The sequence below is a fragment of the Lontra canadensis genome, unplaced genomic scaffold, assembly GCF_010015895.1.
Source record: "Lontra canadensis isolate GAN:19392208 unplaced genomic scaffold, GSC_riverotter_1.0 scaffold77, whole genome shotgun sequence".
Taxonomy (NCBI): Eukaryota; Metazoa; Chordata; class Mammalia; order Carnivora; family Mustelidae; genus Lontra; species Lontra canadensis.
The window spans coordinates 9,402,918-9,424,569 of NW_022631071.1; the positions used below are offsets into that span (position 1 = coordinate 9,402,918).

Genomic DNA, 21,652 nt, shown 5'->3' on the forward strand with positions numbered 1-21,652 from the left:
ACACGTGGAAGTTAAAGGGCATCTTGCTAAAGAATGATTGTGTCAACCAGGAAATTAAAGAAGAATGAAAACAATCCATGGAAACTAAAGAGAATGATCACATATTTGGTCCAAAACCTATGGGATACTGCAAAGACAGTCATAAGAGGGACCTACATAGCCATCCAAGCCTCTCTCAGAAAATTAGAAAAATCCAAAATGCACAAGCTAACATTACACTTAAAGGAGCTGGAGAAGGAATAGCAAGTAAAATCAAAACTAAGCAGGAGAAGAGAAATAATGAAGATTAGAGCAGAGAACAATGAAATAGAAACCAGAAAAACAGTAGGCGAGATGGACAAAACTAGAAGCTGGTTCTTTGAAGGAATTAATAAGATCAATAAACCTCTGACCAGACATACCCAAAAGAAAAAGAAAAGACCCAAATTAATAAAATCATGAATGAAAGGGGAGAGATTATGACTAACACCAAGGAAATAGAAAAAATCATTAGAAAATTTTACCAGCAATTATATGCCAACAAATTAAGAAACCTGGAAGAAATAAGCCCAGGATTACCTTAATCCTAAAACCAGGCAAAGACTCCATCAAAAAGGATAATTATAGACCAATATCCTTGATTAACATAAATGCCAAAATACTCAAAAAGATCCTAGCTAATAGGATCCAACAGTACATTAAAATTACCCACCACGACCAGATGGGATTTATTCTTGGGATGCAAGGGTGGTTCAACATTCACAAATCAATCAACATGCTAGAGCACATTAATAAAAGACAAGAATCATATGATCCTCTCAATTGATTCAGAATAAAAAGATTGACAAAATACAACATCCTTAACTGATTAACACTCTTCAGAGTGTAGGGATAGGGGGGACATTCCTCAATATCATAAATGCCATCTATGAAAAGCCCACAGTGAATATCATTTTCAATGGGGAAAAACTGAGAGCTTTTCCCTTGGTCAGGAACACTACAGTGATGCCCACTCTCACCACTATTGTTCAACGTAGTGCTAGAAGTCCTAACCTCAGCAATCAGACGACAAAAAGAGAGAAAAGGCATTCGAATTGGCAAAAAAGAAGTGAAACTCTCTCTCTTCACAGATGATATGGTATTTTATGTGAAAAGCCCAAAGGACCACATATCCAAATTACTAGAACTCATACAGCAATTCACCAATGTGGCAGGATACAAAATCAATGCACAAAAATCAGTTTCATTTCTATACACTAACAGTGTAGCTGTAGAAAGAGAAATTAAGGAATCCTGATTCCATTTACAATAGCATCAAAAACCGTAAGATACCTTGGAATAAATCTAACCAAAGAGGTAAAGGATCTATACTCTAAAAACTACAGAACCCTTATGAAAGATATTTAGGAAGACACAAAAAGATGGAAAAAACATTCCATTCTCATTAATTGTAAGAATAAACATTGTTAAAAAGTCTATCCTTCCCAGGGCAATCTATACTTTCAATGCCATCCCTATTAAAATACCATTGATATTTTTCAAGGAGCTGGAACAAACAATCCTAAAATTTGTGTGGAACCAGAAAAGACCCAGAAACACCAAGGGAAAGTTGAAAAAGAAAAACAAAGCTGGAAGCATCACATCGCCTGACTGCAAGCTATATTACAAAGCTGTGATCAAGGCAGCATGGTATTGGCACAAAAAAGACACATAGACCAATGGAACAGAATAGCGACTCCATAAATGTACCCTCAACTCTATGGCTAACTAATCCTTGACAAATCAGGAAAAAAAAATCCAATGGAAAAAAGACAGTATCTTCAATAAGTGGTGCTGGGAAAATTTCACAGCTACATACAGAAGAATAAAACTGGACCATTCTTTGCACTATACACAAAGATCAACTCTGGATGAAAGACCTGAATGTGAGAGAGGAATCCGTCAAAATCCTAGTGAAGAACATAGGCAGAAACCACTTCGACATCAGCCATAGCAACTTATTTCAAGACATGTTCCAAAGGCAAAGGAAACAAAAGCAAAAGTGAACTTTTGGGGCTTCATCAAGATAAAAAGCTTCTGCACAACAAAGGAAACAGTCAACAAAACTAAGAGGCAACCCACAGAATGAGAGAAGATATTTGCAAATGACACTACAGATAAAGGGCTGATATCCAAGATCTTTAGAGAACTTCTCAAACTCAACCCTCAAAAAACAAATAATCCGGTCAAAAAATGGGCAGAAGACATGAACAGTCACTCTCCAAAGACATACAAATGGTAACAGAGATATGAAAAAAAAATGCTCAACATCACTAGCTGTCAGGGAAATACAATCAAAACCACAAGCAATACCACTTTACACCAGTTAGAAAGCCAAAAATGAACAAAACAGAAAACAACAAATATTGGCAAGGATGTGGAGAAAGGGGAACACTCTTACACTGTTGGATAGAATGCAAGCTGGTACAAGAAGAAGACAAGAATTTCCACTCTCACCACTACTGTTTAACATTATAATAAAGATCCTAGCCAGGGGAATTAGGTAAGGAAATAAAAAAGACATATAATTAAAAAAGAAGTAAATCGACATTTTTAGAAGTCATGGTTTTATAATCAGAAAATCTTAAGGAATCTACAGAAAAATTGAAGAATATAAAATCAATATAAAAAATCAATTGCATTTCTATACATTAACAGCAAACAATCCAAAATAGAAATTAAGAAAGCAATCCCATTTACAATTGAATAAAAATATTGAAAAAATAAAATACTTGGGAATGAACTTTAAAAAATAAGTGTAAGACATATATTTTCTGAAAACTATAAAATACTGTTGTAAGAAATTATAGAGATCCTAAGTAAATGGAAAGACATTTCAGGTTCATGGATCAAAATATTTGGTACTGTTAAGCAGCAATGGCCACAGTTGCCAAACTGTGGAAAGAGCCAATATGCCCTTCAACAGACGAATGGATAAAGAAGATATGGTCTATATATACAATAGAATATTACGCCTCCATCTCCAACTTTTGTATCAACATGGATGGGACTGGAGGAGATTATGCTGAGTGAAATAAGTCAAGCAGAGAGAGTCAATTATCATATGGTTTCACTTACTTGTGGAGCATAAGGAATAACACAGATGACATTGGGAGTTGGAGAGGAGAAGTGAGTTGGGGAAATCAGAGGGGGAGATGAACAATGAGAGACTGGAGACTCTGAGAAACAAACTGAGGGTTTTGGAAGTGAGGAGGGTGAAGTGTTGGGTGAGCTTGGTGATAGGTATTAAGGAGGGCACATATTGCATGGAGCACTGGGTATGGTGCATAAGCAATGAACTTTGGAACACACACACAAAAAACAAAATAAATAAATAAATAAATAATAATTTAAAAAAAAGAAATAGAAAGAGCAAATCATTTGATTGAATAGAGAACATTTAAATTATTGGTGTCAACATATAACCTAAATCCTGCTCGAAACAGAAATTAGTCCATTTGTATAAAAAACAAACATGATAATACTTTAATTCTAGATGAGATATACTTTAGATTCTTACAATCAAAGGAAGTTAAAATTATTGCTTTTTGTCTGTATCCTGTGGACTGATTTATACTGTAATGGTTTAGTGGACTCAAGTCTTGTGCTAGTTGTTAAATTTATTGTTTCACTGTTTCTGTAGAATTCCAGACTTGATCATCAATGCTTCTTATACATGTAAAGTTACCAATAAACAAATTCAAGTACACATGCAAATACAAGTACAAAATGCAAAATATCAAAAACCTCTATTCCTGCTAGTGGCTTGAGAGACCACTGGCTGCCATGGGAAGATGATCTTGCTCTATGCCTTTGCTTCCACATGGTTTAAACTACAGTGAATAGTCACAACTGCTCTACTCTAAGGAATTCCAGAACTGGGGTGCCTGGGTGACATATTTGGTTAAGCATCTGCCTTTGGCTGAGGTTATGATCCCAGGGTCCTGGGATCAAGCCCTGTGTCAGGCTCACCACTCAGCGAGGAGTCTGCTTCTCTCTCTGCCTGCTGCTCCCTCTGCTTGTTCTTTCTCTTTGAAAAGTTAAATTGCATGTTATAATATTGTGTTACATGGTTTTTAACAACCAGTTCTGGAATTCATTTTTTCCCCTAAGATTTTATTTATTTATTTGTCAATTTGTTTGACAAGGTCTGTGGAAAAATAAAATCAAAGGTTTCTCTTAACTGACCTGTTTAGTCAAAATACTTGAGTCAAAACTAAAATACTAATTCGGTAAGTCACTTTGTACAGAGTCTAAACGGACATCACTGCCAGGAAATCGAGACTATACAGAGGTGGAAATGTCTGCATATGAAAATTCAAGGAGAAATGTAAATTATCGAGGCATGTATTGTTCTATCACCCAGTCTTACTTGAATGGTAATTCTCCATTTTTCTAAAGTTTCCACATAAGAGCAAAGGTGGCATTTTATAATTTCCAGAGCTATAAATCATTTTTAAAATCATGATGATATTACTCAAAACAGATGTGAAAACATAGGTTTGCCACAGGTGTATTAACTGCATACTTGTCATATTTGATAATGTTGAGACTTCTACTTTACTTCCTTTTAATAACTCAGATTTATTGAAGAAAATATATTTTATCTTAATATCACACATATAACTGGTAGGATTTGACATCAAATGTCTCATTTAAAGGAAAGTTTTCCACTATAACCTAGGTACAGTTTTATATGCCACTCCTATCAATGCCCTCATCAGAATGCGTGACCAATCTATTTGATTGAAATGAGTAAAACTGCCATTCCCACAGCAAGAGATCCAGAAATACCAGTACATACTATTCTGTATTTTACGAAAAACAGTTACTGTACATCTGTACTAGCACTCCAGCTTATTTTTTTAAGATTTTATTTATTTATTTGACAGATAGAGATTGCAAGTAAGCATAGAGAGAGGGGGAGAAGCAGGCTCCCTCTGAGCAGAGATCCTGATGGAGGGCTTGATCCCAGGACCCTGAGGTCATGACCTGAGCCAAAGGCAGAGGCTTAACCCACTGAGCCACCCAGGTGCCCCAACCAGCTTATTTTTCATAAGACACAGTACTGTGTACTTGAGCACTGCAGCACACAGGCCAGCCCTAAATGCCATCTTGACTTATGGGTTTTGCAGTTCTAATAGAATCACATATATCATGTGCAGCTGGAGATTTTCCTAGAAAAACTGTTTTACTACCACACTGTCCTTCAAATAGTCATGACTTCGTAGTAAAGAGGTCTCAGGAACAAGTTGTTGCTGGGTTGAAATTTCAACTTCAACTAGAATTCCATTACCTGTATAAGAGCTAGGGTATTTTAATATATTAAAACTGGCAAGTGTTCTTAAAGAAATCATTTACATCTTGGAGCCCCAGAGGGTATAGCCTTTTAGCATTTGGATAAGAAATGACTAAACATGTGGCAAGGAAACCAACCATGGATCAACGAAATTAAAATCATACATTATTCCAAATTCTAACTAAAATTCTCATCTATGTAATTAGGAAGAAGTTCAGTCTACAGAAGAAAGAAAAATTTCTCCATTAACTCTTCAGGTCATGAAGTCTTTTTTTCTGTATATTGTGACTAGTAGAAATAGAAAAATATACCCTATGCTGAAGTACAAACAGGCCATTTGGTGATCTGATAAATTACATGTTAGCTTATGCTTTTTAGCTTAGAGTTACTATTTAATTCACAATGACAGACATAATGTATAGCCTATAACATATGCCAGTATGTTTTCTTTTTATTTTATCCTTTAGCCTTTTAAACAAAAACAAAAATATACTCAGTTTTTAGATCAAGATAGCATGACTTTGAAATTCTTATTCTCCCTACCTTCTTTAAACTGATATTCTAAGAAAAAACTGAACACTGTGCAGAAATGATACATGTACCTCAGTGGATCAAAAGCTAGAATGGTATCATATCTATCAACACTCAGGTAAATACTTGGTTGGAGTAACTTGCTAAGCTTTCCTTTGAAATGTCCAGATAAGCATATATTTTAAAAATCTCTTTTGATTGTTGGGGGAACATCTTTTCTCCATGACAACAACTTGTTTTTTCACATGTAACTATCAAATGGTGAGTCATTTAAACTTAGTTAACAAAGTGCATACATAATAACTTACCAGTCAGATGTTTCTGATCAGGCATTATAAAGGGCCTTAAAGTGAAGTTTCCAATCACTAGCACAGAAAAACTTCAGGCTGATATGTAATTTATTAATATTAAATAAGCAAGCTACAGGCAAACATATTTTTTTACTACTAAAAGAATTTATCTGAAGCCAGTATAAATATATTCTGTTTAGGAAATGTAGATGCAATATACAGCACTGGAATGTTAATTCAGTTCCTATCTAATATTTATATGTCCATCAAATAAGCAAAAATCATATTACCTTTATTATCCCTTTGGAATTTTTTGATGGTTGGTCCATTATCCTGATCAACAATAAGTTCCTCTCTATTGTTGGTCATCATAGCTGTAAATGAAACATAAAACTGAGTAACTTCCTTGCAAAATACCCAAAAGAAAGGTAGAAAATATTATATAAATAGATCTCTTACTCCAATAACAACTAACATGAATTGTATACATCTCCATTTCTGAAACAGTGGAATCATTTATGTTGATTTGATGATTATGTAATTTAAAAACCAAGAAGCTGCTCAATCATGTGAATTTTTATTTTTTTAAATATTTTATTTATTTATTTGCTAGAGAGAGAGAGAGAGCATGAGTAGACAGAGAGGCAGACAGAGGGAGAGAGAGAAGCAGACTCTGCTGAGCAGAGAGCTTGATGCAGGTCTCCATCCCAGGACCCAGAGATCATGACCTGAGCTAAAAGTGGATGCTTAACAAACTGAGTCGCCCAGGTGTCTCAGTCATGTGAATTTTTAAAGTGGAGTTAATATACAGTGCATATGTAATTGCCCACATATTTTCTTTAAATCATTTTAAATATTTGCTTTTCTAAAATTCATATGCAAATTAGCTATTTACCTGCATAATTATAATCTAGTTCCCAAAATGTTTCTAGAAAGAATTTATCACTTAATTTAATGAGTTAAAATAATTACAGATTTAACTCATTTTATATCATTTTTTATAAACACATAGAGCAAAATTAATAGGTAAAGGATAACTTTCTGGTAATTAATTATATAAAGGCTTCTTCAGAAAACATTTATATTGAAAGAGGAAAAACATGCCAATTTTCATAGTTTATCATTTAATTCTCTTTTGTTATATTTTATTAAAATTATATTGCTAGGCTCACTTGGTTAAGCATCTGCCTTTGGCTCAGGTCTTGATCCCAGGGTCCTGAGATAGAACCCCATGTAAGTCTCCCTACTCAGTGGGGAGCCTTCTTCTCCCTCTTCTCCATGCTTGTGCTCTCTCAATCTCTGTCTCTCACCCTCCAATAAATACATAAAATCTTAAAATAATTGTAGTGCTCTATAAATATAATATGGTCATTTTAACCCAAAAATCCTCAAACATTTTTTTCATTTATAGACAATTTCACTATTATGCTCAGACACCTGGGAATGTGCATAGACAGCCTAATTACTGCCAGTGGAATTAGAAATGTTTTATGTGGTTAATATATTTTTTAGGATATTACATTGCTTTAGAAGTATTTGATTTTACTTCTAAGTGTAAGATACCATTCCCTTTCAGTATATCTATCATATAGCATATTTCCTTATGTGTTGTGCTCTTAGCCAGCCCCTAATAAATAATTCTCTCTCTCATCTCTCTCCCCAACCCCTCATCAGTACAAAGATTATCCTGACAGAATAATGAGTGGTTTTGTTATTTGATTCATTAGTGGTCATCTGGCTATATCTTCTTGTCTTGCTCAGACTCCCTTAAATCAGTTGCACACAGTTTTGTTACAACCAGGTAATCTGTGTCCAAAAGTCATAATAAAGTAAAGCTAGAAAACCATCACCTCTTACTCCCTTAGAGTAATTAAACTTACTCCCTTAGAGCCACTAACCTCAAGTTCTAGCTCAGTGGTTCTTAACTCTGGCTGCAGGTTAGAATCTCGTGAGGAGACACTGAAAATCAAAACAAAACAGTGCTGCCAGGCTCTATTCCAGACTAGGTAAATCAGACTCTGAGCATGTAACCTAGGCATCCAAATTTGTAAATGATCCACAAGTGATTATACTGGGAAGCCAGATTTGAGACTCTTTGGGCTTACTATGAGCCACAAACAATATATAATATTCACAGGCTAAATGAAACTTGGATAAATTTCTAAAAGGCAGAAATAAACTTCACCATTCCCCAGCACAAATTCAGAATCTAACACCTCTGCTAATCCCTCAAATTCCTGTCCTACCCACAAACAAACAAACAAACAAACAAATAAAAAACATAATTTTGGAATGGCTTAAAGCAATCGCTATTATGAACTATAAAAACATAGATTTAATATAAAGAATGTCTTTACAGAGTAAGATTAAAACAGGAAGGGAAATCATTTTTCCTGGATTTCTGGGTGGCTCAGTTGGTTAAGCTAATGCCTTCACCTCAGGTCATGATCCCAGAGTCCCAGGATCAAGTCCTTCCCTGGGCTCCCAGCTCCATGGGGAGTCTGCTTCTCCCTCTGATCTTTTCCCCTCTCATGCTCTCTTTCACTCTCTCTCTCTCTCTCTCAAATAAACAAATTGAATCTTAAAAAAAAGAAATATTTTTTTCCTAAAGGAAATGGATATTTAGGAAATTGGATTGTGTAGGTACAAAAGATTAATAAATATTTTACCTGTCTCATTTGGTTCATAATTATTATATACAAAACGAGAATTGTTACAACTGAATGCACTTGATAATACCTGTATACCTAAGGAAAATCAGGCATCAAGGGATGATAAACAATCAAGGTAAATCTACACAGACAAAATAGTGGTCATCCTTCACACTTCCTGAGTACTTTAAACTTCTCAAGAGTTTTTCCACTAATTACTTCATTTGATCTCACAAAAATCAGTGCATTAGGCATGGCAGTAATTATTTCCATATATAAGGTAAAGAAACTCATGATGATTAAGTGACATACCCAAGGTCTCATAGCTACTCAGTTCCAGAACTATGGCTAGATTCAACTCTCCAACATACTACATCACTGACAATACTGTTTTAGTATTTCTGGGATAGTGTCTATGGTGTAAGACTTCCAAGATAATAAAAAAAGGAAAAACATGTTAAATATTTTTACCTAAGTTATTGAGATTGTGGCAAATTGTATCTTTATTTTTAAGATTTTTTTTATTTGACAGAGAGCAATCACAAGTAGGCAGAGAGACAGGCAGAGAGAGAGGGAGAAGCAGGCTCCCTGCTGAGCAGAGAGCCCAATGCAGGGCTCAATCTCAGGACCCTGAGATCATGACCTGAGCCAAAGGCAGAGGCTTAACCCACTGAGCCACCCAGGTGTCCCAGGAAATTGTGTCTTGATTTACTTTTCAATCACTCTTAAATGATCAACTGTTTAAAAGATATTTTAACTTTCATTACTCAAAGATGCTGTGAATATAGAATATGTATTATATCACATGAACTCTTAAATACCAATATGTTGAACTAACATAAACTCTTCAAAGATCCCATCATACTGTTCTCAAGGAATCCAGTGACATGGTGAATGAAAACCCTTCCAGAGAAGAAACTTTTAACACTTAAAGTTTCATTTGCTGTTCATATTGCTTCAGCAATAAAAAAAAAAAAGACCACTTTAAAAAGTCATTTTTATTAAGGAGGCATCAACTCCTCCACCTTCTTTCTCCCACTTCTATTGACTAATGAAGAAATTCCCAAAAGAATGTCTTTTAATTCCTTGTTTTAGATAAGATACTTACCCATTCTCTCTGAATGGTGATCCATCTGAGAGGGAGAGCTGGACACACTGCTGCTGGGGTGGGAGGAAATCTGACTGTCAGGATGATGATTCTCTTCCAGAGAGGGGGCAGGAGAAGGACTCTCTGGGATCCGTTCCTGACACAAAAGTAAACACAATAGGAAATTTCATCTGTTCACCAAGTTTTTCAGGTTGGTTGAGTCCATAACATTTGAAATTTTGACCTCTCACTTATCCCAAAAGAATGTATGCTCATGATACTTGGTCTTAAACTTGTATCTTCAGACAAATGCACATTTTTTGTTCTTATAAAATTAATGGGATATTATGGAGGCCAATAAGAGAACGTGAAAGGGCTTAGTACCATACTGGATATACGTAAAAGGTTCAAGAAAGTCTAGTTTCCATTTCCTTTTCTAGAAAATTCATGAAGAATTATGAATATAGGTGTGCAAGGAAGATTATCATTAGTGTAAACTCTTATATTTATATAAAGTATATGCCAAAGCCTGGAGAGTGATCTTACTCTCTAAGAAGATCTTCTAAAAGTAAACACTTGAGAACCTAGGAATAAAACTCACAAATAATGCCATCTGGTACATATTGAGTGTTTTGGCTGGCACAAATAAAAATTATGGAAACAGGGGGGGAGGAGTCAAGATGGCAGAGAAGTAGCAGGCTGAGACTACTTCAGGTAGCAGGAGATCAGCTAGATAGCTTATCTAAAGATTGCAAACACCTACAAATCCAATGGGAGATCGAAGAGAAGAAGAACAGCAATTCTAGAAACAGAAAATCAACCACTTTCTGAAAGGTAGGACTGGCGGAGAAGTGAATCCAAAGTGACGGAAGATAGACCGCGGGGGGAGGGGCCAGCTCCCGGCAAGCGGTGGAGCAACGGAGCACAAAATCAGGACTTTTAAAAGTCTGTTCCGGGGGCGCTTGGGTGGCTCAGTGGGTTGGGCTGCTGCCTTCGGCTCGGGTCATGATTTCAGGGTCCTGGGATCGAGTCCCGCATGGGGCTCTCTGCTCAGCAGGGAGCCTGCTTCCCTCTCTCTCTCTGCCTGCCTCTCTGCCTACTTGTGATCTCTGTCTGTCGGGTGAATAAATAAAATCTTAAAAAAAAAAAGTCTGTTCCGCTGAGGGACATCACTCCAGCGGCTTGACCGGGGTGAAGCCCATGCAGGGTCAGTGTGGCCTCAGGACCCGCAGGGTCACAGAAGGATCGGGGGTGTCTGAGTGTCACAGAGCTTGCAGGTATTAGAACAGAGAAGCCGGCTACAGAGACAGAGCCGAGGAATGACTCTCGGCTCGGGATTACCTTGAACCGATCGCAGGCTCGGTCAGCTGGGAGCGCGGCCGGAGGCCAGGGTGAAAGGAGTAATTGGGCGCTGTTCTCTGAGGGCGCACTGAGGAGTGGGGGTCCGGGCTCTCGGCTCCTCTGGGCCAGAGACTGGGAGGCCGCCATCTTCATTCCTGTCCTCCGGAACTCTACAGAAAGCGCTCAAGGAACAAAAGCTCCCGAAAGCAAACCCCAGGGGATTACTCAGCCCGGCCCCTGGTAAGGGCGGTGCACTCTGCCTGGGGCAAAGACACTTGAGAATCACTACAACAGGCCCCTCCCCCAGAAGATCAACAAGAAACCCAGCCAGGACCAAGTTCACTTACGAGGAGTGCAGTTTCCATACCAAGGAGAGCAGCGGAATTCCAGAGGAGGAGAAAGCAAAGCACGGAACTCATGGCTTACTCCCCATAATACTTTAGCCTTGCAGTTAATTTTTTTCTTTTTCATTTTTTTTTCTCTTCTTCTGCTAAATTTTTTTAACTTTAACCCTTTTCTTTTTTAACGTTTTTTAACTAGTTTATCTAATATATATACATATTTTTTTCCTTTTTATATTTTTTCATTATTGGTTTTCTTTTTTTTATTTGTTTCATTTTTCTTTTTTCTTTTTTTTTCTCTCTGAACCTCTTTTTATCTCCCCCCCCCTCACGATTTGGGATCTCCTCTGATTTGGCTAAAGCATATTTTCCTGGGGTTGTTGCCACCTTTTTAGTATTTTACTTGTTCCTTCATATACTCTTATCTGGACAAAATGACAAGGCGGAAAAATTCACCACAAAAAAAAGAACAAGAGGCAGTACCAAAGGCTAGGGACCTAATCAATACAGACATTGGTAATTAGTCAGATCTAGAGTTCAGAATGACGATTCTCAAGGTTCTAGCTGGGCTCGAAAAAGGCATGGAAGATATTAGAGAAAGCCTCTCGGGAGATATAAAAGCCCTTTCTGGAGAAACAAAAGAACTAAAATCTAATCAAGTTGAAATAAAAAAAGCTATTAATGAGGTGCAATCAAAAATGGAGGCTCTCACTGCTAGGATAAATGAGGCAGAAGAAAGAATTAGCGATATAGAAGACCAAATGACAGAGAATAAAGAAGCTGAGCAAAAGAGGGACAAACAGCTAATGGAACACAAGGGCAGAATTCGAGAGATAAGTGACACCATAAGATGAAACAACATTAGAATAATTGGGATTCCAGAAGAAGAAGAAAGAGAGAGGGGAGCAGAAGGTATACTGGAGAGAATTATTGGAGAGAATTTCCCCAATATGGCAAAGAGAACAAGCATCAAACTCCAGGAGGGTCAGAGAACCCCCCTCAAAATCAACAAGAATAGGTCCACACCCCGTCACCTAATAGTAAAATTTACAAGTCCTAGAGACAAAGAGAAAATCCTGAAAGCAGCCCGGGAGAAGAAGTCTGTAACATACAATGGTAAAAATATTAGATTGGCAGCAGACTTATCCACAGAGACCTGGCAGGCCAGAAAGAGCTGGCATGATATATTCAGAGTACTAAACGAGAAAAACATGCAGCCAAGAATACTATATCCAGCTAGAATATCATTGAAAATAGAAGGAGAGATTAAAAGCTTCCAGGACAAACAAAAACTGAAAGAATTGCAAACACCAAGCCAGCTCTACAGGAAATATTGAAAGGGGTCCTCTAAGCAAAGAGAGAGCCTAAAAGTAGTAGATCAGAAAGGAACAGAAACAATATACAATAATAGTCACCTTGCAGGCAATACAATGGCACTAAATTCATATCTCTCAATAGTTACCCTGAATGTTAATGGGCTAAATGCCCCAATCAAAAGACACAGGGTATCAGAATGGATAAAAAAAACAAAACCCATCTATATGTTGCCTACAAGAAACTCATTTTAAACCCGAAGACACCTTCAGATTTAAAGTGAGGGGGTGGAAAAGAATTTACCATGCTAATGGACATCAGAAGAAAGCAGGAGTAGCAATCCTTATATCAGATCAATTAGATTTTAAGCCAAAGACTATAATAAGAGATGAGGAAGGACACTATATCATACTCAAAGGATCTGTCCAACAAGAAGATCTAACAATTTTAAATATCTATTCCCCTAACGTGGGAGCAGCCAACTATATAAACCAATTAATAACAAAATCAAAGAAACACATCAACAATAATACAATAATAGTAGGGGACTTTAACACTCCCCTCACTGAAATGGACAGATCATCCAAGCAAAAGATCAACAAGGAAATAAAGGCCTTTAATGACACACTGGACCAGATGGATATCACAGATATATTCAGAAAATTTCATCCCAAAGCAACAGAATACACATTCTTCTCTAGTGCTCATGGAACATTCTCCAGAATAGATCACATCCTCGGTCCTAAATCAGGTCTCAACCGGTATCAAAAGATTGGGATCATTCCCTGCATATTTTCAGACCACAATGCTCTGAAGCTAGAACTCAATCACAAGAGGAAATTTGGAAAGAACCCAAATACATGGAGACTAAACAGCATCGTTCTAAAGAATGAATGGGTCAACCAGGAAATTAAAGAAGAATTTAAAAAAATTCATGGAAACAAATGATAATGAAAATACAATGGTTCAAAATCTGTGGGACACAACAAAGGCAGTCCTGAGAGGAAAATATATAGCAGTACAAGCCTTTCTCAAGAAACAAGAAAGGTCTCAGGTACACAACCTAACCCTACACCTAAAGGAGCTGGAGAAAGAACAAGAAAGAAACCCTAAACCCAGCAGGAGAAGAGAAATCATAAAGATCAGAGCAGAAATCAATGAAATAGAAACCAAAAAACAAAACAAAAAAAAAACAATAGAACGAATCAACGAAACTAGGAGCTGGTTCTTTGAAAGAATTAATAAGATTGAGAAACCCCTGGCCAGACTTATCAAAAAGAAAGAGAAAGGACCCAAATAAATAAAATCATGAATGAAAGAGGAGAGATCACAACTAACACCAAAGAAATACAGACAATCATAAGAACATATTATGAGCAACTCTATGCCAACAAATTTGACAATCTGGAAGAAATGGATGCATTCCTAGAGACATATAAACTACCACAAGTCAATCAGGAAGAAATAGAAACCCTGAACAGACCCATAACCAGTAAGGAGATTGAAACAGTCATCAAAAATCCCCAAACAAACAAAAGCCCAGGGCCAGATGGCTTCCCAGGGGAATTCTACCAAACATTTAAAGAAGAACTAATTCCTATTCTCCTGAAACTGTTCCAGATAATAGAAATGGAAGGAAAACTTCCAAACTCATTTTATGAGGCCAGCATCACCTTGATCCCAAAACCAGACAAGGATCCCATCAAAAAAGAGAACTACAGACCAATATCCTTGATGAACACAGATGCAAAAATTCTCACCAAAATACTAGCCAATAGGATTCAACCATACATTAAAAGGATTATTCACCACGACCAAGTGGGATTTATTCCAGGGCTGCAAGGTTGGTTCAACATCTGCAAATCAATCAATGTGATAAAACACATTAATAAAAGAAAGAACAAGAACCATATGATACTCTCTATAGATGCTGAAAAAGCATTTGACAAAGTACAGCATCCCTTCCTGATCAAAACTCTTCAAAGTGTAGGGATAGAGGGCACATACCTCAATATTATCAAAGCCATCTATGAAAAACCCATCATAAATATCATTCTCAATGGAGAAAAACTGAAAACTTTTCCTCTAAGGTCAGGAACACGGCAGGGATATCCGTTATCACCACTGCTATTCAACAAAGTACTAGAAGTCCTAGCCTCAGCAATCAGACAGCAAAAAGATATTAAAGGCATCCAAATCAGCAAAGAAGAAGTCAAACTATCACTCTTCGCAGATGATATGATACTATATGTGGAAAACCCAAAAGACTCCACTGCAAAACTACTAGAACTTGTACAGGAATTCAGTAAAGTGTCAGGATATAAAATCAATGCACAGAAATCAGTCGCATTTCTCTACACCAACAACAAGACAGAAGAAAGAGAAATTAAGGAGTCCATCCCATTTACAATTGCACCCAAAAGTATAAGATACCTAGGAATAAACCTAACCAAAGAGCCTAAGAATCTATACACAGAAAAGTATAAAGTACTCATGAAAGAAATTGAGGAAGACACAAAGAAATGGAAAAATGTTCCATGCTCCTGAATTGGAAGAATAAATATTGTGAAAATGTCTATGCTACCTAAAGCAATCTACACATTTAATGCAATTCCTATCAAAGTACCATCCATTTTTTTCAAAGAAATGGAACAAAAAATCCTAAAATTTATATAGAACCAGAAAAGACCGCGAATAGCCAAAGGAATATTGAAAAAGAAAGCCAAAGTTGGTGGCATCACAATTCCGGACTTCAAGCTCTACTACAAAGCTGTCATCATCAAGACAGCATGGTACTGGCACAAAAACAGACACATAGATCAATGGAACAGAATAGAGAGCCCAGAAATAGACCCTCAACTCTATGGTCAACTAATCTTCGACAAAGCAGGAAAGAATGTCCAATGGAAAAAAGACAGCCTCTTCAATAAATGGTGTTGGGAAAATTGGATAGCCACATGCAGAAAAATGAAATTGGATCATTTCCTTACACCACACACGAAAATAGACTCCAAAATGGATGAAGGACCTCAATGTGAGAAAGGAATCCATCAAAATCCTTGAGGAGAACACAGGCCGCAACCTCTTTGACCTCAGCCACAGCAACATCTTCCTAGGAACATCGCCAAAGGCAAGGGAAACAAGGGCAAAAATGAACTATTGGGATTTTATCAAGATCAAAAGCTTTTGCACAGCAAAGGAAACAGTTAACAAAACCAAAAGACAACTGACAGAATGGGAGAAGATATTTGCAAACGACATATCAGATAAAAGGCTAGTGTCCAGAATCTATAAAGAACTTAGCAAACTCAACACCCAAAGAACAAATAATCCAATCAAGAAATGGGCAGAAGACATGAACAGACATTTCTGCAAAGAAGACATCCAGATGGCCAACAGACACATGAAAAGTGCTCCATATCACTCGGCATCAGGGAAATACAAATCAAAACCACAATGAGATACCACCTCACACCAGTCAGAATGGCTAAAATTAACAAGTCAGGAAACGACAGATGCTGGCGAGGATGCGGAGAAAGGGGAACCCTCCTACACTGTTGGTGGGAATGCAAGCTGGTGCAACCACTCTGGAAAACAGCATGGAGGTTCCTCAAAATGTTGAAAATAGAACTACCCTATGACCCAGCAATTGCACTGCTGGGTATTTACCCTAAAGATACAAACGTAGTGATCCGAAGGGGCACATGCACCCGAATGTTTATAGCAGCAATGTCTACAATAGCCAAACTATGGAAAGAACCTAGATGTCCATCAACAGACGAATGGATAAAGAAGATGTGGTATATATACACAATGGAATACTATGCAGCCATCAAAAGAAATGAAATCTTGCCATTTGCGATGACGTGGATGGAACTAGAGGGTATCATGCTTAGCGAAATAAGTCAATCGGAGAAAGACAACTACTATATGATCTCCCTGATATGAGGGAGAGGAGATGCAACATGGGGGGTTAAGGGGGTAGAAGAGTAAATGAAGCAAGATGATCCCATCAGATTGGGAGGGAGACAAACCATAAGTGACTCTTAATCTCACAAAACAAACTGAGGGTTGCTGGGGGGAGGGGGGTTGGGAGAGGGAGGGTGGGGTTATAGGCATTGGGGAGGGTATGTGCTATGGTGAGTGCTGTGAAGTGTGTAAACCTGGCGATTCACAGACCTGTACCCCTGGTGAAAATAATATATTATATGTTTATAAAAAATAAAATTATTTAAAAAAATTATGGAAACAATACATATGCACTCTATCAGACTTTAGGAATTTATGCTGAATTCTGCCAGCAAAATGCTTTAGTAGTCCCAGGACACAATGATAGGTTTCCCAAATTAACACTAAAAGCTGTCAATATCAATTGCTTAGTATCATTTAGATTTTTATAATTTTAAATATGAATTAGAATAAAAATAAAACATATTTCACATATCTCTACAGTAACTGTGACAGTTCTCAAGACTTTTGTGATTGTGAATATTGTTATAAAACTTTGAAATTATTCATTATGTTGATATATCACAAGTTGGTGAATAAATCTGACAATCATTAAACTAATTTGATCACTAGAAAAACCAAATTGCTGTGTTTATGCCTATATGCAATAAATGTGAGAGTGTAATAGACATGCTGGGACAGATAATGTTTAACCTATAAAATATTTAATTCATCCGTAATAATTTCTTAAATGTTCTAATTATCTGTAATTACAACATCAGTATTCTAATTATCATAACACTAAGAATTAGTTTATCAAATATGTGCTTGTACATTTTCACATTGATTTTGCATGAGAGGCCTAAAATTTATTAATTCCCTTAAGAAAACTGTTGTTTGTTTAAATACAGAAGTTGTAGCACAAGAGTTGAGGCTTATTATTTCACTAGTAGAAGTTAACATTTTGCAATGTCTATCATTGTATCAGGTGGAATAGTAATAGGCAAAATAGTGGCCCCCAAAATATCCATTTCACATCCTAATGACTGAGACCTGTGGATATGTTACATCACATGTAAATATGTTATATGACATCGTAAATGGATTTTTCAGATTCGAGTGAGGCCCCTGAGATAGATAAATTACACTTAGAGGGATTCCTGGATGGTTCAGTCAGTTAAGACACTGCCTTAGGCTCAAGTCATGATCCCAGGGTCCTGGGATTGTGTCCTGCATGGGGGTGTGTCTCCTTGCTCAGCAGGGAGCCTGCTTCTCTCTCTGCCTCTGCTTGCCACTCTGCCTGCTTGTGCTCTCTCTCTCTCTCTCTCTCTCTCTCTGATAATAAATAAACTAATAAATAAAGTCTTTAAAAAAAATTACACTTAGATACAGAAAGGGGAAGTCAGTGGGAGATGTTACAGAAGAATAATCAGAGAGATATATTTCTGCCTTTGAAGATGGACGAAGGGAACCATGAGCCAAGAAATGTAGATGGCTTCTACAAGGTGAAAAAGGAAGGAGATAGATTCGTCCCTGGAAGCTACAGAAAGAAATGCAGTCCTGCCAACACCTTGATTTTAGCCCTGTGATACCTATGTTAGACATCCAACTTACAGAACTGTAAGAAAATAAATTTGTATTTTTTAAATCACTAAACTTGTCATATTTTGTTATAACAGCAATAAAACACTAATACAATCATCAATGTAGTTTTATATTATTTAGCATATAACTAACATCTGATCATTTTAACAAAATGTACAGACTTTTAGTATATTAGATGCAGTATTATATCCTAATTAAATACTGATAATTATAATAAATTTATGTTACATTTAAAGGCTCTATAACTGTTGTCATACCTCAGAAAAAGTCTTAAAACAGAGAAATATACATTCCATTTATATTTACTACACAGATAAACATCTAATTGCAAAAACAATGAATACTGTTATGCTGAAAAGAAATTAAAAAACAAACACATTGAGATAACACCTTACACAAGTTAGAATGGCCAAAATTAACAAGACAGGAAACAACGTGTGTTGGAGAGGATATGGAGAAAGGGGAACCCTCTTACACTGTTGGTGGGAATGCAAGTAGGTGCAACCACTTTGGAAAACAGTGTGGAGATTACTTAAGAAAGTAAAAATAGAGCTTCCCTATGACCCTGCCATTGCACTACTGGGTATTTACCCCAAAGACACAGATGTAGTGAAAAGAAGGGCCATCTGTACCCCAATGTTTAGAGCAGCAATGGCCACGGTCGCCAAACTGTGGAAAGAACCAAGATGCCCTTCAACGGATGAATGGATAAGGAAGATGTGGTCCATATACACTATGGAGTATTACACCTCCATCAGAAAGGATGAATACCCAACTTTTGTAGCAACATGGACAGGACTGGAAGAGATTATGCTGAGTGAAGTAAGTCAAGCAGAGAGAGTCAATTCTCATATGGTTTCATTTATTTGTGGAGCACAAGAAATAATGCGGAGGACATGGGGAGATGGAGAGGAGAAGGGAGTGGGGGGAAATTGGAGGGGGAGACGAACCATGAGAGACTATGGACTCTGAAAAACAATCTGAGAGTTTTGAAGGGGCAGGGGTTGGGAAGTTGGGTGAGCCTGGTGGTGGGTATTATGGAGGGCATGTATTGCATGGAGCACTGGGTGTGGTGCATAAACAATGAATCTTGGAACAATGAAAAAAATAAAACAAAAAATTTTAAAAAAATAATTGTAACACTACATATGCAGCACAAAATAAAAGGAAACATATAAGCAAAGCAGAAGAAAAGAATCAAGTTTTTATTTTGTAAACAATGACATTTGTATCCTGGAGTGATGGTATGGGGATAGACAACAAGGTATATATAGCCCTTATACCACATTCTTTTACTTTCTGAGAAGACTAGTAGCTCATTAGTTGTGAAATTCAACCTAAACTGTCATGATTAAAAACATATTCTTTTTAGTATATGTACACAAACACACCCCAATGAAAGGATTTTTATATATATGGTCAAAATTATTTTTTTGACTTTCACTGTTGTATAGCCTCAATGAGTCTATGCCAAAATATGTATATAAAGTGTAGAACATTCTGTATTTGTCTTTGAATTGTAACATTGAAAATTTGTTGAAAAATATATAATTCAATGAACTACATTTAAATTTCATGGACACCTGAATGAATGGACATGGACAAAGTACAGCATTTAACAGGCAAAAAATAGAACAGAACAAACAAAATCACTGTATGGTGGCCAACAGGAATCATACACACAAGAGAATCCAACTGACAGTGATATTTGTTTTTGTCCACTCTGCCTAATAAAAAATGAAAGGTCATTTTGAATTAAAAAAAATTTTAAAAGAACATCTACACAAATAGAAATGTTATGAACATGAGAAAAAAATACAATACTGTAAAAGAAGATCCCCCAAATGCTTAAAATTAGTAAATAATCAAATACTATGTACTCAAATAACTTACTCTTAAACTCCTTCTTTGACATTTTCAACACCATATTTGGTGAAACAATAAACTAACTTTGAAAACAGGATTTAGAGTGATGGTAATATTTTGCATAAAGTAATATTTCTGCTTTAAGATTTTGTAGCCTGCACTTTCCAAATTCAGTTATTGTTTTCCTAAGGTGTCACAGAGATCAGACTTTTTTCACCATGTAAACTGTATTAGATAAGTTTAGTGCCTTATATTAAGAGTTAGATGACTGTAATATACAAATATACATACACACACACACATATGATCTATGTAGAGCTAGGAATGTTTAATTTCTCTTAAAATAATTAATAGTTCTATGAACAATTTATTCTACGAACAATTTATTCTTTGCAAGTAGACAGATCCATTTTTCATCCCTGTAATCAGTATGCATCTATTTAGCTACTTAACTGCAATGTGCTTTGGTTCATTAGGTGGTTACTGTTGTGTCTCAGCCTAGTTAAAATTTCACAGCAAGTTAATCTGCTTTATTATAAATGAGAACACAAGTTATAATGTCCTCATCATTTGCCAAATACAGGGTTAACAGTATTTGCAACAAATCAATAAGGGCATTTAAAAAGGAAAATTACAACTCTAAAACCCCAATCATTTTTAGTCATTGATGATTTAATTTTATTTGGCATTTATGACTTTTACAACTCTGTTACACTTCATGTAATTCATTTGGGCCCATTGACAGGAGCTGTAGCTCTTCTGAAACACTATAGGTCTTCTCCAGATTCAAAGTAGCAAAGGAGAGACATTTCCAAAATTGATACATACTTAGCCAATCAAATCCCCATTTCCTTTACAATTAGTAAAATTACCTGTAATAATAACTCAGATTCTAGTGTATTATAGTTCAAGGCTTATGCCTAAAAAGAAAGAAACATTATGGAAAACCTTAATAATTACTACATACTATCCCTTCTTTTATCATACTTTGCCCCTTTTGGGAAGTATATATCACAAATAGTTAAAGGAGACATTCATCATATTAAATCATTTGAAAATACATTTGAACCTTAATAAAGAATAGGGTCAATGCTTAGAAGATTCAGTTTTATACAAAGTTTAATACAGTCAGTTTGGTTTAAGATTTAGTTTATTGACAGTAAAGTATCAACTCTGCCCATTTTCTTTTTTTTTTAAGATTTTATTTATTTATTTATTTATTTGACAGGCAGAGATCACAAGTAGGCAGAGAGGCAGGCAGAGAGAGAGAGAGGGGAGGAAGCAGGCTCCCCGCTGAGCAGAGATCCGGAAGCGGGGCTCGATTCCAAGACTGTGGGATCATGACCTGAGCAGAAGGCAGA

General features: G+C 36.5%; 1 protein-coding gene across 1 annotated transcript in view; it reads right to left on the reverse strand.

The window, feature by feature from the left end:
- The window catches only part of DACH2 (dachshund family transcription factor 2), an 842,698-nt gene that overhangs the window by 95,932 nt on the left and 725,114 nt on the right, over positions 1-21,652 (reverse strand). Inside the window, exon 7 of the mRNA XM_032881812.1 lies at positions 9,898-10,033. Coding sequence (XP_032737703.1) covers positions 9,898-10,033 — 136 coding nt within the window. The remainder of the gene's footprint in view (positions 1-9,897; positions 10,034-21,652) is intronic.